Below are 17,436 nucleotides of genomic sequence, written 5' to 3' on the forward strand. Positions count from 1 at the left end.
CCCTGCAGGGACAATCTGCACGATCTGGACTCTTTCTGGAACATGCTGAGCAGATCTGATGTGGTGGAAGCTACACAGTTCGAGCCCAGGTGTGTCGGTGTCGTGCTCGTCGTTGTGTGTGTGAAAAGTTAGCTCCTCGTTGATTTCGCCCCGAAGTTTGGCACAGAAAGTGAAAAGGCTTTAGTTGTTTGAATTTGTTCTTTAGACACACAGTTGTGATGCTTGAATACTAGAATGGCACTCATACCTTGGTCAATGCCCAAAAGTCCCTTTTAATCAAATCAAGCCTAATCCAATATCACTTAAAAAAAAAGACACTTCACTGTGTCAGGATTAAATGGAGTCATGCTGATGTAAAAAAAATCTGGTGTTCTTCAAGGGTAAAATGAAAACGCAGTAACTGTCTGAACTTGCAAAGAAAGTCTAATTTGTATGGCATGCTCTGATGAAGACTCTTTCAGTCGAAACCCGTTGGATTCTCAGACTGCCTACAAACCATGGACGGTCTTTGCAAGTAAGCAAGACAATCACTGCCTTTTCTGTTCTTTCTGACTTGTATCTTATTAGATACCAACCACCTACACAAAACAGTGTACCTACATGTTTTTCATCAAGATCCAAGCACTGGGGTGGCTGTAACTCAGTGGGTAGAGCTGGTGGACCAGGGCTCGGAAGGTCACTGGTTCGAATCCCCTGGGGTGGGACTGAGCTACATGCCGAAGTATCCTTGAGCAAGATACTGAACCCTGGAATTGCTCCTGATGTGCAGTTGGAACCCTGTGAAATACAAATTTCAGGTTTATTTTTATCCAACTCTGGTCTCAGAGTGAAAACTCAGCATCATTCCTCCTGCTAGACTCCAGCAGATAGATTTGTGTGTTCTGTTCATCCTTTGCCAGCTTTTATATAAAAGCCACTGCCATCAGTAAGGGTCCTGCAATGAGCTGGCGACTTGTTCAGGGTGTACCCTGGCCTTCGCCCATGAGTCAAACTGGATTTGGCCCCAGTAAGCCCCGCAACCCCCCAGGGGGGAAAAAAAGCGGCAACATCCTGCAACCCTGATGGAAAAAGCGGAAAAGAAAACGAACAAAGATCCAAGCACTGTTCCCTGATCAATTAACATTAAAGTTGAGAAAATGTTTTGCAATGTGAGAAAAAAAATCCTGGACACGCTCCTTTCTGGATCAGCACCAAAGGTTAACAGGGGGAGAATCTGTTCAGTAGTTTTTGTGTAATAATGCTGACAAACCAACTAAAAGTCCCATGTTCAGCAAACTCCCTGGATTATATGGACAGATGGGGACATGATTGGCTGCAGCCTTTCTAGGACAGACACTGAAATTTGGGTAATAGGTGTATATATTGTGAATACTCCTGCATAGAGTCAAATATAGACCCGTCCTATTCCAGGAGCAGCCAGAAGCAACCTCAGAGTTGGCCCACACTCTTGTCTGAAGTGGGTGCACAACCTTGACCGCACATCAAGGGTGTAAATAACGTCTGTTCACATCAATTTGAGATCATTGAGGCTTCTGGAGATGAACTGTATGAAGCAGTTTTATGATTTCTTTCAGTTGTTTTTTTTTTTATATTTTAAAACAAGTTGATATCTGCTTCTGTTGTGTAGGAGAATGCTGCAGCACAGTTTTGCTGTGAAGCTCCAGATTTTTTTTTTTTTTCTGGACTATAAAATTTGTGTAGATGTGGAGAAACATGTTTCTGAAACTCAAGCGGACCTCTTTAAGTTCAGCTACAGACCACAGCTATTCTGTCTGTATCCCTCACAAATCCCCACAAAAAGCAGCCTTTTATTGAAAACTTTTATTTTGAAAAGATGAATTTCAACTTATAAAATCACTTCTTGTTGGCTGTGTGATGTAGATGCGGTGCTGATCCTCTGAACAGTAAGTGTCTCAGACTGCAGCTTCTTCACAGGAAACACGAAGCTCAAACTAACTTTGCTGTCGGCACATGTAGAAAAATAAAACCTCACAGAGGAAGGAAGCAATGGCAGCACAAACACAGACACTAAATCAGCAGTCAGGAGCGTTTCTTTCAGCTATTGTGCATTTATAAACCGTCCATGCAGCAGCAACGTCCTCATCCGGCACTCTTGAAGCAGCAGCGATGCAGGAACTTTTTGAAAAAGTTCCTGAACTCCGTGTTGAATACGGTGTAGATGACGGGGTTGAGAGCGCTGTTGACGTAGCCGAGCCACGTCACCACGCTCATCAGGGAAGGGGGGACGTGGCAGTCCTGACAGCGAGCTCGCATCGTGTGGAGGACAAAGAACGGAGTCCAGCAGAACAGGAAGGCACCTGCACGAGGAAACGTCACAGAATCAGAAGTTTTTCTCAGACAGAAACACCAATAACACCTCTATTGGACTTACCAGAACCCCGGGGAACAGTTTTGAGATGTAGGACATGAGAACGCAGTCAACACCCTCCTTCCTGTTTTAATTATTGTCTTAATTCTTGTGATTTAAGAAGTCACAGTGACCGTTGACCAAAATGTGGTAAAGTCGTCAAAGTAGACATCTTTTCCACATTCTGAATACATTTCCTCAAGATGTTCCTGAGATATTGTGTTCACAAAAATGGGCTGTACAGTTGGATGGACAACCTGAAAACACAATGCCCCCAGCGACAGCTGCCGCAGAGGCATAAAAATGCTGCTGGCATTGTTGTTTGTCCACTGCAAATCATTACAAAGATGTTTATCACCTTTGTCCAAGGACGAAGTATTTCTATATAGTGACTGTGAAGGCCATAGCATATGATTTACAACCTTTCAGAGAGTGCTTTGCATTGTTTTATTGAAGGATATCAGTCCCATCAGGATATAAGATTCAAGATTCAAAGTGTTTATTGTTATATGCACAGTAAGGAAACACTTTTCTCTGTACACTGAAATTCTTCCTTTGCTGTCCACAGAATGCCAACAGTGCAGGGGAAGAATTTCATTCATTCATCTCAACCAAACTGAGACTTTGGACCAGCACGTCAGTGCTTTTATCACCATCATCAATGTTGATATATCCCTCCAGCGGCGATATTGAGTCAATCCCGAGGTGCATTAAACCTGTTCGAGTGTCATGCGGTGGTCCAACACCTTGTCGAGACACTGTTTTTTCCTTTTATTTGTCAGCTGCCTGTACTTGCTACATCCTACATCTTACCTCCAGTCATGAGAATTAAGGGTCCTTGAATGGAGCAGGATTACAAGGCTTTACTAGGTTTATCTTTGAAATAATCACAGGGATGATAATAATAGGGTAAGATTTGGATCAGATTCAAACTTTGACAGCGCACCAATTTTATTTCTTTACTGGTATGTGGACTAGGTTTTGCAAATTACTCACCTACACTATGCTAATCTGTCTGCCAACAGGCTGGATTTGTCTTTTATAGGGTTCTCCAGTAAATAAATAGATAATTCCTGCACTTAAGGGTTAATTAGTACGTACTATTAACTGGCCGTTCAGCTCTGAATACTCCAATAGACTGCTTATCTATTCCACTAATCTAACTCAAAATGTCATAGAGAGGAGGGAGGAAGTTAACTAAAACTATGACAATGCTTACAGCAGCTTCAATGAAAATGTCACACTATCTCAGGTGTCAAAGAAAGTGAAAAAAAAATCCTGGATCTGTCCCTTTCTCTGGATCTATTATTGGCTGAGAACAGACATGTCCCTAGCTCTCTATTTATCACCTTGGCCACTTATTGTTAATGAAGGTTCTCAGTCATCGGGGTCATGGTAATTCTAAGTGCTGTATCGTAAGCAACTGGACGTGTTTCAGTTTCTTGAAGACGTTTCACCTCTCATCCAAGAGGCTTCTTCAGTTCTGCCTAACTGAAGGGGAGTTGCAGGCTTTTAAACCCTGTGTGGGCGTGTCCTTACAGAGCCATTAAGGACACATATGAGCTGTGTTTCAGAGTCATTAGGGCCACTTGTGGGTCACTGACCCGACCGGCCTTAATGTGGGTTGCCAAGGCTAGGGAAGCCCAGGTATGAATGGTTGTTAAGCTGTTTGGGGAGGGAACTTAGTACTGTAATGTAGGTGGATGATAAGTAGTGACGTAGGCCACCTCCTCTGTTCAAAGATGGCCGTTCCAATTTGACATAGATGGAGTCTAACATCTTATTTAACAACTAACAGTGGTGACCTAATGTAGGTGATCACCTCCCATCGGTTTCACACAGGTAGCAGCAGGTAGCTGCAAGATAATTAGGTCAGATTATACCTCTTCATTGTTGAATGCTGTAAAGATCATCAATACAGGCCTGTAGTTCATTTCATACAAAATACATTATTGGTCAGACATTTTGCAATTATGTTCTTTATATCCTTGACCTGTTACAGTCTGTGCTCTTTTGAAACAGAGATTCATGAGAACTACCTGCACACCGAGTTTACGTAATAATAGGATTTCAGATTAAGGAGCTACAGGATTAACTGCTGTGTGCTAAAGGGAAGCACTTCTACGCATTAGGACTGACACTGGCTGTTATTAATAGGCCGACCTTTTCTTAACGATGCCTGAGTGCCTCTCAACAGACATCAGAGGTGGAGGTGAGGCCAGTGCCCATTATATCACTTTTGATGGAGGTGGACAAGTTGATGGATCTATAAGATTTTATTAAATTATTTATTACTCTAAAGAATCTTTGTAATAACTCATTTAATCAGTTGTGATTAAAAGTAAGAACAACTGTTTGGTCAGCAGACCGAGGCCCGGAACTCACAGCTGAGATTAAGTTCATAGCATACGTAAGGCTCACGCTAAAGTTCCTTTCAGTACTACCTTCTGGATCCTTCAACCTGCTCATTACTTGCTCAGTTTGTTGGTAGACATGCTGGTCCCACTGCTTTTCTTGGGAAGACCTGCCCGATTCATCTTCTGATTGGTTACCTTCGGTGGTTAGGTTTAGCCGTTAGGAGTGAGATTGGTCAGGATTAAGTTAAGAATGGCAAATGAAGCCAATCAGCAGCAGAGAAAATCAAGTCTTGCGATGACAAGCATGGGATCTATTCATGCTGATACTACCAAACAGGAAGTGAACTCACCCACAACGACAGGAAGCACCTTCATGGCCTTCCTCTCCCGGCTGTTGATCTTGGCTGTCTTCCTCCTGCGAGGATCGGGGGTGAACTTTATCTCTGCAAAGCTGACTGTCTTCACGGGACCATCTTTGTATCCTGATGAGGGAAAGGCTCTGTCTGGGGACGGGATGGTGGATGGTTCATCCTGAGTATCCGTTGGTTCCCTCTCTATGATGGGCGGCAGCGGCGGTGGCAGTGAGGCCAGTGGCGGCAGGGATGCGGCGGCTTCCTGCAGCTTGCGGCAGGCCTGGATGCTGTTCCTCAGCTTGGCTTTGCGTGCCTCCTCCCAGCGCCTCAGGCCGCGGAACATGCCACAGTACAGCATCAGCATGATGGGACAGGGGATGAAGAAGGAGCACACGGACGAATACAGGACATAGTCGTCGTTCTCTAGTTTGCACTCAGTGGGGTCTCGGCCCGGCACGTTGTTGATGCCAAACATGACAGGCGAGGCCACGGCCAGGGCCAGGATCCACGTGGCAGACAGCAGCACTATCTGCCGCATGTCCACGTGCTTCCTGTTGTAGTTCAAAGGGATTAATACGGCAATGAACCTAAAAAAGATAGAAAAAATGTTACAGTCTTGTGCACCTGAAATTCTATGACTGAACTACTAGTACAAAGTGAGAACTGCCACATTACGATACGATACGACACGATACGATACGATACGATACGACACGACACGATACGACACGACACGACACGACACGATACAATACGATACGATACGATACGATACAATACGACACAACACGATATGATATGATACAAATTCATTTTGCATGCTCAGGCAGCTATGCTCAAGATGTGTACACACAAGTTAGGCATGTAGTTACATGTAAGGCACATATTCATAAAAGCACATCGATTCTTCTTCTTCTTCTCCATAATATTCTCCAATCCTGATCTTATGGAAGACAATGACAAGTAACTGACAAAAACATTTCTTTGTTTTTTTTATATCAATCCAGTCCCGTCTTTTTCCTGTAAAATGTCGTGTGTGATTATGTCAGCTTGCACTATCCAATTTCAACAAGTCATATCATGACATCCACCGTCAATCAGTGTTCAACTTGATGTTGTGAGCGAGTGGCACACCTCAGAAGTCATGTCAGAAAGACGCACCTGGAGTGGAGTCTTTTACTGATTACTCTACAAAAATACAAATGTATCACTGTATTCACTGATTTGGGTGAAACGGTATCATATTTTATGGAGTCAATACTTTGGTTTTCCCTCCGACGCCCTCCAGCTGCTCCGCTAAAACCTTCACTGATTTACAGTGTTTCCTGAAGATGACTTTACTTGATGGTAAAGTAGTATCTGATGTGAACATGGCCGGTGGCAGGACTGAACACAAAATCCAAGATCAACTATGGCCAGTTTGACTACAGGGAATCCAATGCCAAGGTGGCTTACAGAGTTGAGATGCTGTCAGGCAGTTACTGCTTGCTTGTTTATTACTGCAGCTAATGTTAGCAGTGTTACTAGCTTACTAATATTACGCCTTGGTTTGCCAGGAGCTAAACCCGGCAAGAAAACCAACTTGGGACTTTATTCCCGCTTGTCAAATTGCCTGTTGTCGTATTGGATGCAGCATTAAGTCTCCTTGTCTCAATATTTTCAGTCAGTTTGATTAGCTTTAATCAGCAAAAGATCATGATTTGTATTTAAATAATAAGTCAACATTTTACACGATACATGCACAGCATTGATCAAAATAAAATGAAAAATCTCTGCAAGACAGGGAGTGAACATATTTCCTAAAATATTCCTTCAGGACTTCAGTGGACTAGATCGGTAGCTAAAACATGTGATTGGGATAAAAGTTTGATCTCTTTGACTTTCCAACCAGAAATATGAAAACCACAAATTCACTCAGAGGCTCTTCGGCTCAGGGGCCCCTCAGCCCTCAGGCCCCTTGGTGCTGCTCACTAATCCATCCATGAATGACAGCAGGTCATCAGTCAGTCAACTGGTAAACCCATCAAACCTGCAGAGAGTCTAGAAGACTTCCTCCTTGAGGCTGTGGACAGCAGCAGCAGGACTCTCTGTAGACCTTCAGGATCAGTTTCCTGCTCAGTCTGTTGAATTATTCAGACTGTCATCCAGTTAAATGTCTAAATGCTGCTGGCTGCTTCAAAAAGCTTCAGATCATCACCATCAGTCCACGTTAGCCTCGTTGGCCCCATCAGTCTCTGATGTAATCACATTTCTGGAGTTGGGACATCAGATTTTAGGAGCAGCCCCGGTTTTCAGCTCAGATTTTCATCCTTCAACATCAAGCGAGAGTTCAGATAATCTCATTGGGTCAAACTAACGAGCACAGAATGAAACTGGCACTTCATCACTGCAGATGCATCCTTCATTTGGGGCTTTAAATTGTTCTGTCTGCTCTAATGTTTCATCTTTTGGAGCTTTTACAGGAAACAGACAAAAGGTTATTGTCATATTTCCACATCAGAGTGAACCATGGCGTGACTGTCTGACCCTGACAACCTTCAGATGGAAAGATGAAACTCTTGCCATGGTGTCCCGTGTGGTCCTGACAGACCGCTCACGGTTGTGGTCTGATTAATTAGCAGCTTGTGCTGACTGACCCTGGCACGAGGCCGATTAGAGCTCTGGTTATGACACAGAGTCTGTGAGTTATGGCTCAACTTTGACCTTCTTCTTTTAATCAACTGCACATAGTCCTGCAGGAGTTTCAGGGTTTTATATGGCCGTAGACCTGCAGCTGAATGATTTGTGTCATCTTCAACACAGCTGTAGAAAATTCACCATGATAAAAAAAAATAGCTTAGAGAATTCATTCTGAAATCTTCCCTGTCTGAGGTGGGTGCACAAGCGGCAAAGTGGGAGATGACGTCTTCTCAAATCAGCTTGGGTTCTGAGGGCTTCCAGAGACTTGGATTACTTGGATGAGCTGTATAGAGCCGCTGTCTGTATTTCTTTGGTTGTTTTAGACCAAAGTTCACATCTGCTTCAGTTGTTTGGGAGAATGCTACAACACTGTTTTTCTGCAAAGCTCCAGAAATGTTTTGTGGACTACGAAACATCACCTGCATTCCCATCAGTGTGAGGGTGAGTAGATAACGACTGGATTTTCATTTTTGGGTACCTGCTCCTTTAACTCTTGAGGCACATCAAGGGTCAAAGGTCAGACAGACGACTGATCAAAATCACACATTCACATTCAGACAGACCTCAGATCCACTGCAGTGAAGTCTGTCTGTCTGTGTGCCTGTACAGGTGAGCACTGACCTGTCGATGCTGATGGCACAGAGGTTGAAGATGGAGGCGGTGCACAGCATCACATCCATGGTCATCAGACCGTCACAGATGGTGGTGTTGAGGGTCCACACACCATCCTGGAACTGAAACACAAACACTTGCTCAGTGCGTTCACTCTTACCGACACAGAATCACAGCAGTTCACGAGATAGATCCTTTTTGACACTGAGCACAAGTTTTAAATGGAAAATTGTTGTCCATGTGTATAATCCTTTAAGTTTGAATCATTACTTCACAGTGTTTTTTGTTAATGTGAAACTGAAAAGCTGAAGTAATACAGATTCAATTTCATGAATGTTTCAAAGACTGAATACATCTTTTACGAACAGTAAACAAAGTGTTTTTGTAGCCTAAACACAACCACAGACTGGATGTGATCCTTGGAGGCTGGCATGGCAGTCTTGAACAATGTCCACCTCCCTGTGATTCCACCGTTGCCTCTAAATGTAGTGTTTCATTCAGTCAAAGACGCATGAGGCAGGCACAAATGACCAGTGTGCTGAGAGTCACGAAATCTATTTAAAAATTGTCTCCACACACAAAACCAATAAATCAAGTCTGTTTAACCCTCTCGCCCCCTCATTCTGGCCCTCGGATTATTTCAGTGGTTATGTTTGTTGCTTAGCACAAAAACACTCTTTTCGTAGAGTGAAGAAATTTCATTAAAAAGTTGTTAACGGCGACTGTTTAAGCAGGGGGATTAATCAGAATGGAACTAACAACCTACTTCTAAAATTGAAAAGAAATATGTTTTATTATTTTTGTTGTGTACGTATTTCTTTTCAACAGGGAAACCCGAGGTTTGTTTTACGAGTGCTTTTACCTGCAAAATATTTTTTGATTAAAAAAAAATCGTAATAGAGCACAGATATGTACTAAATTAATAAATTAATCAGATACACTTACTCTTTAAAACAAGATATATATACATATATATATATATAAAAATGTAATAAAGGTGTAAAGTGCACATAATGACACAATGCACAGTGCATACCTCTGCCAAGGCACAGACGTCCTCTTTAATTTAATTAAACCTAATCATGTATAAAAAATAAACAAACAAAAAAAACATTTAAATCGACTACATTTTATTTTGGATCCACATCAAATTGTACAGTACTCACTTACAGACCCCAGCTGCCGAAATATTCTTGATTTTTTTTCCTCAAGATCCATGCATTACTGTGTGAAAAGTGTGTGAAAATGTCCAATCTTTGCAATGATACAGAAAGTGAGAAAAAAAATCCAGGATCAGCACCCAAAGTTTATGAGGTCTATTTTGGGCCAAGACACATTCTTCATCCGAGTTCTGTGGAAATCTCTTCTGAAAAAATCCTGCTGAAAAAACAACCACACAAACGTGCTAAACATAAACTCCTTGGTGGAAGTGATAAATAAAAACATCACTAGAAATAAACAAATAAAAACAACCCTATCAAGAATAGCTCTAAAAGTTTTTTCCTAAATTTATTACCTACTGTTCACTTAAAATACCATTAATTTATCCCTTAAAACACACTAAAATTAATCCAAGTCAAACCAGCAGTCCTTTATCTGTAAATTAATTTACTTGTATTTTGACATTGTGGCATTATGACTTTTTCTAAAGTAAAGGGCCTTGAATGTACTTCTTCCACCACAGTGCACAGACCTGCAGAAGGAGCCTGAGGCTGAAATATGAATCCGCTCTCTAATTAATTTGGTTTTGAAACGATAAAAACAAAACAGTTTAGATTATTAAGCACACAAAGAGGAGCTGTGAGATGGAACAACAAGAACAAACCGATAGACAGACACAACAAACATGAGAGGGAGAGGACAAAAGAGTGAACACGGACTGACATGGACTCATGGTTCTTATTATTTTCATTGATTTCCGGAAATCCATTGTTGCTGTGGGGCCCCCTGGTTTGACCTGCTCACCCTGGCACATAGCAGATGTCAGGAGGAATGTACAGACTGCGTTTGTTCTCTGAGCTTTCATAGACAAAGACGGACTGTACCAGGATGAGTCCTTATCTTAATCTAATGAGATTTTATGCATGAAAAGAGAATTTCCTGTGTCTTTAAGATCGTCATCGCTGGGAAAAAGCAGTTTCATATCCACCAGCTCACAGAAAGGATTTTAAAAAGTGAAAGTAATTAGTGAGGGTAAAATCAAACAGGTATAATAGATGTTCAAGACTGTTGGAGTCTGACCATTGATGTCACAGGAGGGGGCGGGGCTTCATCAGAGGTTAGCTTGGGGTGAGAGCTGACCGTTAAAGGGACAGTTCACTGAAATGTAAAGACCAGATCTCAGTGACGTGTTGGTGACAGACGGGAGTTTAAACAGTCAAATCGAACACGATTAACCTATAATAATACATCATACATCGTAAGATACCAATATGTCAAATGTTAAAATTTCAAGACCAACTTCTAAATCAGCATGTAAGAAGTCATAAGATCATATTTTTGTGTCTGTAATCTAATAAAATGTAATATATCCATCAGGGTATAAACAGTTTAGTTCATCCCAAATTTAGAAAAATCTTATTTTTCCTCCTACTCCCTCTAGTGCTTTTTGTCAATCTAGATATTTCAGAGTCAGAGTTTTGGAGATAACAGCCGTCGAGATGTCTGCCTTCTCTCTATTATATAATGGAATTAGATGGCACTTGGTACCATTATATTATATCTTCTATTATCTCCAAAACTCTGCAAATCAAGCCAAAAATATCTACATTGATACAAACATGACAGCTAAGAGTGGAGATATAGAATTTTTATTGAACTGCCCCTTTAAGGTAACATATCACAAATCTACAAACTACAGTAAGCCTATGGTAAGTAATACAATTAGCTCTTAAAAGTTATGAACACAGTATAACATCAATAAAAACAATACAGTAATATATACTAGCCTGAAAGTATTTGTACACTGTGCTGTCTCATGTAAACACAATGTTATTTATTGTTTACATATATAGTTTTCTGATGTGCCATTAGAGCGCTAAACGGTCTCTAATCATCTCAGCACTTTCTCTCGTTCCTCCACTTATTTTTGCTGTTTTAATTGGCACTTTGAATAACATTTCATTGGCAATGTTTCTAGCTTTATATTCCCTTTTGTGACAAAATAACGATTTGAACTGAACTGTGAGGACAAAAGATCACGAGTATCAAGTATCTTGATTTAAAATGCATCAGCTGTTTCTCTCTAAATCTCTTTAATCTTTGACCTTGAAATTCCCTTAATTTACCCATACAGAGAAACAATTATGTTATTAACGTGCTTCTAATGGAATTTCAGGGGATACTTCATGAATAAAGTAAAGGATACTGACATCAAAATATTTTACCAAGTGTATTTGTCTAAGTTCTCATCAAAATGTCCCGTGACGCTTTATAAAAGACAGAGTTACCTTGAAAGCAGCATTTCAATTAGGTAAATCGAGTTTGCTTCCAGACAATTTCCACTTGTTCCCTCAGCAGTTTTTCTTATTTTTTAAGCGTATTTTTTCCAGTCATTAAGGTTTCTTTGCTTGGCTTAAGGTGTAAAAACCTCCTCAAACACATGTGACAGACATTGATTAATTTATTCCCCTAAAATATCCTTGAATTTCCAATTAACATGCTAATTTGTGATGACCTTTTGCTGTATTTCAAGCGGGTTTTAGCCCTTCGACACCTTTTAAATCAAACAGATTCTGTAATTAATCAAACCACCTACCCTTAATTAATTGAAATCCATGAATTGATCCTTATTGGATTATAAGCAACACCAGCGCCCTTAATGGATGTAATGAATTTGATGTGCAGAAGATAGAGAAGAGAGAAAACACCAGTCTTATGTTCCAGTCAGCAGGAAATTAATGTGCAAATTTAGGGAAAGTTGTGTCAAAATATGCTCCATTTGGTCATGAAGGGCTCTGGAAATGAAGTTGGTTTTGGGGACTTTTGCCTCTGGAAGAGTTGTTACGTAAGGAATTTGTCTAATAATTTTAAATTCATAAAATTCAAAAATTAGAAGTGTGGGAAAAGTCAATCAAATGGTGTTTTCAAGATGCTTAATTACTGCTTTTCCAAGTTACAGGAAATCTTTTGCTCACTTCACTCCACTGAGGGGCAACATGAATTTCAGCTGTAAACTCATTCTACACATCTGGCTAAAAAAAAAGTCAAAAGTAAAAAAATGTTTCTGGACTGACCCACATTATTCAGGTATAACGGTCCTCTCCTAAACAGGACTGGCCCTCTGCTGTCTGCTGTCTCACAACGTGATGCCGATGCTGGAATCGCATCCATCTCTGCTTCCACAATAATAATAACTCTTACGTTGTCTTCAATTTGGCTAAAGAAAAAACTACTGCTTTTAAGTCAAACTCTGCCCTCCGGACAGATGATCAGTTGTATAATCTGTCATTGTTATGCAGACGACACTCGACCATTTTTTTCCCGTTAAACCAGATGATTTTAGAAACCCAGTCACTCTCCTCAAACCATGACTGGATATCTGTTGATTTTCTTCGACAAAAAATTCACAAATTGAGCTTCCCATTGGCCGAGACCCCGAATGCTGTCAATGTCATTTTTCAGTGTACTTACTGGCAGACTTGCATGCTCATGTCAAGCCAAACTCCACTGGAGGAATCTTGGGGCTGTATTTGACCCTTGATAGTCAACAAAATGGATCGGTGCTATTCTCGTCAACTCAGACACATTGCAAAACTCATACCACTATTATCAACTTCTCATTTTCTACCATTCACACCTTCGTTTTTCTGTCTCAACTTGTGCAATTTCCCTTTTCACCAGCCTCATCCAACCTGCCCCCACACGACTTCAGCTTCTCCAAAAAGCAGTGACTCAGCTTTAAACTCAAATTGGCCGTGGAGCTCACATCGCTCCTGTTTTAGCCTCGCTGCACTGGTTGCCAGTGAAGTCGAGGATCAATTTTGAGATTCTTTTAATCACTACATGGCTTAGCTGCTGTCTACATGTCAGGGCTACTAAGCCCTTACACCAGTGAGCAGTCACATCGGTCATCCAATTGAAACCTGTTGACCTCATGCCAAACTAAAAACTGCTCATTTGCTGTCCTGGCACCCAGGCTTTTGGTACCACCAACCCTTTCAAGCAAAAAATTGGTGGTTCCGGCTTCTTAAATGTGAAGATGTGCTGCTTTTCTTTGTATTTATAACTATAAATGAAGCGCCTTTGATGAAAGAAAAGAATATGGGGACGTCTTTGGACACTGTGCAGTTGTTATGAGCATATTTCACACACACTGAAAATAATAAGCAGGTTCATCAACAATAAAAATCATCGTCCTGCTGAGCCAAAATGAATAATGTTTGACTAAGCAAAGCCTAACTAATCACCTCAACTTGTTTTCAGGGGTAAATAAATGTTTGTTCTGTTGTTTCAAAAGGAGCAATATGAAGTTTTGAAGAAGGAATTTAAACTTACAATGTTAATATTCACAATACTGTTTCCACAACTTAATAAATAAGCTGTTCTCAAAATAAGGTCCCCGGCCCAGAACACTGTTGGAAACTAGAAAGGTGGCAGGGTCCACCACATATAAACAAAGTGACAAACAATATGAAATGGTGTCGCCCTTTAAGGTAAGTTTGGTTATGCAGTCTTGAAAACAAAGACTGTTTGTTTATTTGATTTGTTTAGGTGTAAAAAAAAAAAATCAGTCATCAGTCAGATCTTTTTCTTCTGACTAAAAAGTCTTCCCCAAAACTACATTGTGCACATTTAAGTTGGATTTTCTGTGTGTATATATTTTTGAATGCTTTTTTCTTGTATGCAGTCGAGGAAAAGCACTTTGCAACCCGTGTTTAAAACGGTGCTAGTTAAAACTGAAATAACTATTCAATTAATCGAGGAGCTGTTTGGAGGAAAATTAATCGTCAACGGTTAATGTCTGAGTTTTGGACTGCTGGTTGGAAAAAGAAGAAGTAGCCGAACGCGAAGATGTCTTTGGGCTCTGTGAAGCTGTTATGAGCACATGTCACAAGTTATAATATTTTGTAGACTAAATGATTCATGGATAGCGTAAATAATCATGCCTACTGTTTTGATGTTTAAGGATTACAGTGACAGAATATAATAGAATAGAATTACTTTAATGATCCCAGACTGGGAAATTATTTTGTTACAGCAGTAGTGTATTTATTTTAGCAGAGGCGGCGGCGAGGGGACACAACCTGCCCGCCCTACTGATCGGGGTGCTGCTGATCGTGGTGAGCATCTGCGGGAATCTGCTGGTGTGTCTGAGCGTGTTCACGGAGAAGGCGCTGTAGGCATGATTATTTACACTATCCATGAATCATTTAGTCTACAAAATATTATAACTTGTGACATGTGCTCATAACAGCTTCACAGAGCCCAAAGACATCTTCGCGTTCGGCTACTTCTTCTTTATATAGAGCCCAAAGACATAAAATAAAATTTATTTATTTTCAGGATTCCACATAGATCACCATCAACTGTTCAGGGGAATAGTTACTGGTGCATTGTGAGTGAGTGTACTCTGTACTGTGTACCTAGTTTCAGGCTTTATAAAAAAAAAAGTAAACATTTTACCCACATATCAATGGGACAGGTAGTTTTATACTTCCTGTCTTCCTGTTTTTGTATACTCTGTAAATCTTTCAGCGTTACTGAACAGGAGTTCAGAAACGCTTCAGTTCAGCTTTACTGAACAAGTTCACACTGATTCCTTTCATCCCAAACTTTAGATAAAATGATAACTGTTTTGACAGTTTGTAGACTAAATAATGAATTAATAATGAAAATAATGGACAACTGCAGCCCTGCGTGTCTGAGATGAATAACGTTTTACTTACTTAGTCCTGCGTCCTGACCTCATTTTAGATTTTCAGGACTAAATTAAGGTTTATTCTGGTATTTTAGAGATTTAATAAAATTTCAAAAAATAAATCAGCTTTACATAACAGATTTGACAGGAAAATGTTAGAGGCCATAAGTCCTGGTGTGCAGAGACGCCACAGGGCTGCATTCGGACTTTGAAGACTCCAAATATAAACCTCAACAGGCTCCCAGGGGGCCCTGAAGTATGAGGGGGGGCTCCTGGGGCTGTGGATGCAGCTGTGAGGTAAACATTTAAAGTATGAAGTATCCCACCTATAGTGAAGGTAAAGTGCACTATCTCTGTTGTGTGTTTCAATCAATCTCACCTCGGAATAGACGAATAGCGGCAGAACGAGCACCGCCAGCATCAGATCCGCCACCGCCAAACTGACGATGAAGTAGTTGGTGGTGGTCTTCAGCGCCTTCTCCGTGAACACGCTCAGACACACCAGCAGATTCCCGCAGATGATCACCACGATCAGCAGCACCCCGATCAGTAGGGCGGGCAGGTTGTGTCCCCTCGCCGCCGCCTCCGGGTTCTCCACCGCCGCGCTCAGGTTGGCTACCATCTCCGCCGCGGCTCCTCCGCTCCGTCCCGGTCCCAGCCGCAGCAGCGCGGCCAGCGGGCTTTCATGAAGGCCTGGCTGGACTCTGGTCCCGGCACCGTGGTGTCATCGTGGTGTCACGGAGACTCAGAGCTCCAGAGCGCTCCGGTGCGCACTTTACGCAAAGGAAACTCCGCGTAAAACCGAACTGGAACAGGTGGAGTGCGGTCTTATTCACACACAATAAAACACGTTAACTCATAATTATTATAATTAATACTCAGAAAGTTCCGTATATCCTCCTGAGAAAGAACATTTTGTGTCGTGAAGATGGAAATAAAAGAGGTGGCGTTGTTCAAAAGCGCGTCAAAATCCTCCAACCACGAGAAAGTTGAGGAGAAAATCCGTTTCAGGCTGGTGAGAGTGAAGACCACCCGGAGCGTCTCTGCGGTCAAACCGCGATGAGTGTGTCGGACTGCGGGTGTTTTCAGTAGCTCCGGTGTGTGTTCACCTGCAGCCTGCTGAAGGCCAGCGGGGCCAAATTAGCCGATTAAAGCCGCTTATCAGCTGCGCTTTACGGTGTCCTTCAGTCCTTGAGCTCCAGCAGGAGACACGGTTTGTTCATCTGTCTGTCTGTCTGTTTGTCTGTTCATCTGTCCGTGTGTGTGTGTGTGTTGAGTGGAGCGACCGCTGCAAAAAATATCCACAACGTTATTTAACAGTTAATCTAAATTAAAGAGCAGTAATTATGTCACAGAGCAGCACCACAAGCAATACAGTAGATGAATTTGAGATACCAGAATGTTCTTTTTATTTATCTTAAGATTAATTTATTTCACATTAATTCAGGTATTTTAACGTGATTTTTCTTTTTAAATCAATGTATATGTTAATGGATTTTTGCACCATGAAGGGTTTATCTACACCATCTTTCACGTCACAGACACGTCAGAGACTAGTAGTCTCAGATATGTAAGTAAAAGTACTTTAAGAATGTAACACTGTTAAAAGACCCTAACCCTAACCCTGCAGAGGTAGACAACTGAGATAAAAATGAATCTCCTGTTTCTGTTAGCAGCAATAACTTTATGTGTAAATTAAATGTACAGTCATATGACCTTTACTTGATGGAGGTTTGTTATCTTTTGGATACTTTTTGATTAATTTAAGTAGCACTCAATTACATATTGAGGGATTAAAGATGTCAAGTTCAGGTGAGAGTCAGAGGCTGAAAAATGTTGGCGGGACATTTCTTGCAGTGTGGAGTGAAGGACTGAACTGAGGAGAGAGCTGCAGGGCCAGAAGGCAGAGAGGAGGAATCCCCCACCCCCCCTCCTCCCCAGACAGTAAACTGCAGGAATCCTCTGCTGCTGTTTAGCTGCAACATCTGGACTTATTTGAATCAAAAGGGACAGACTCACATCAGAGGAGGCAGATCAGGACCTGAGTTCATGTGTGAGCATCACTGTAAAGGGATTAAGCCGGACAAGCTTTATTGAACCATTTTATGTTGAGTTTTTTGTTTTATTTGTGGCTGTGGGATATTTTTTTCTCTTTTAAATCAAGTCCCCAGCTACTTCAGTTGTTTAGAACAATGCTGCAAGTCTTTT

General features: G+C 41.3%; 1 protein-coding gene across 1 annotated transcript; it reads right to left on the reverse strand.

The window, feature by feature from the left end:
- Nucleotides 1-1,848: 1,848 nt before the first annotated feature.
- drd4a (dopamine receptor D4a) lies at nucleotides 1,849-16,448 on the reverse strand. Its single transcript, XM_030424877.1, has 4 exons — nucleotides 15,608-16,448; nucleotides 8,379-8,491; nucleotides 5,076-5,665; nucleotides 1,849-2,318 (listed from the first exon to the last, which is right to left on the reverse strand). Exons 1-4 carry the CDS (start codon nucleotides 15,848-15,850, stop codon nucleotides 2,101-2,103), a joined length of 1,164 nt encoding a protein of 387 aa, XP_030280737.1. The 5' UTR covers nucleotides 15,851-16,448; the 3' UTR covers nucleotides 1,849-2,100.
- Between the last annotated feature and the right edge of the window lie 988 nt (nucleotides 16,449-17,436).

The sequence above is a fragment of the Sparus aurata genome, chromosome 8 (genome assembly GCF_900880675.1).
Source record: "Sparus aurata chromosome 8, fSpaAur1.1, whole genome shotgun sequence".
Classification (NCBI taxonomy): Eukaryota; Metazoa; Chordata; class Actinopteri; order Spariformes; family Sparidae; genus Sparus; species Sparus aurata.

Excerpts from the sequence above, each read along its gene's own strand:
- drd4a (XM_030424877.1), bottom strand. The coding sequence starts at position 15,850 with ATGGTAGCCAACCTGAGCGCGGCGGTGGAGAACCCGGAGGCGGCGGCG. Across the intron at positions 8,492-15,607 it reads CGCTATTCGTCTATTCCGAG|TTCCAGGATGGTGTGTGGAC; the intron begins GTGAGATTGATT and ends TTTGTGTTTCAG. Across the intron at positions 2,319-5,075 it reads GGTGCTTCCTGTCGTTGTGG|GTGCCTTCCTGTTCTGCTGG; the intron begins GTGAGTTCACTT and ends TTCCTCGTGCAG.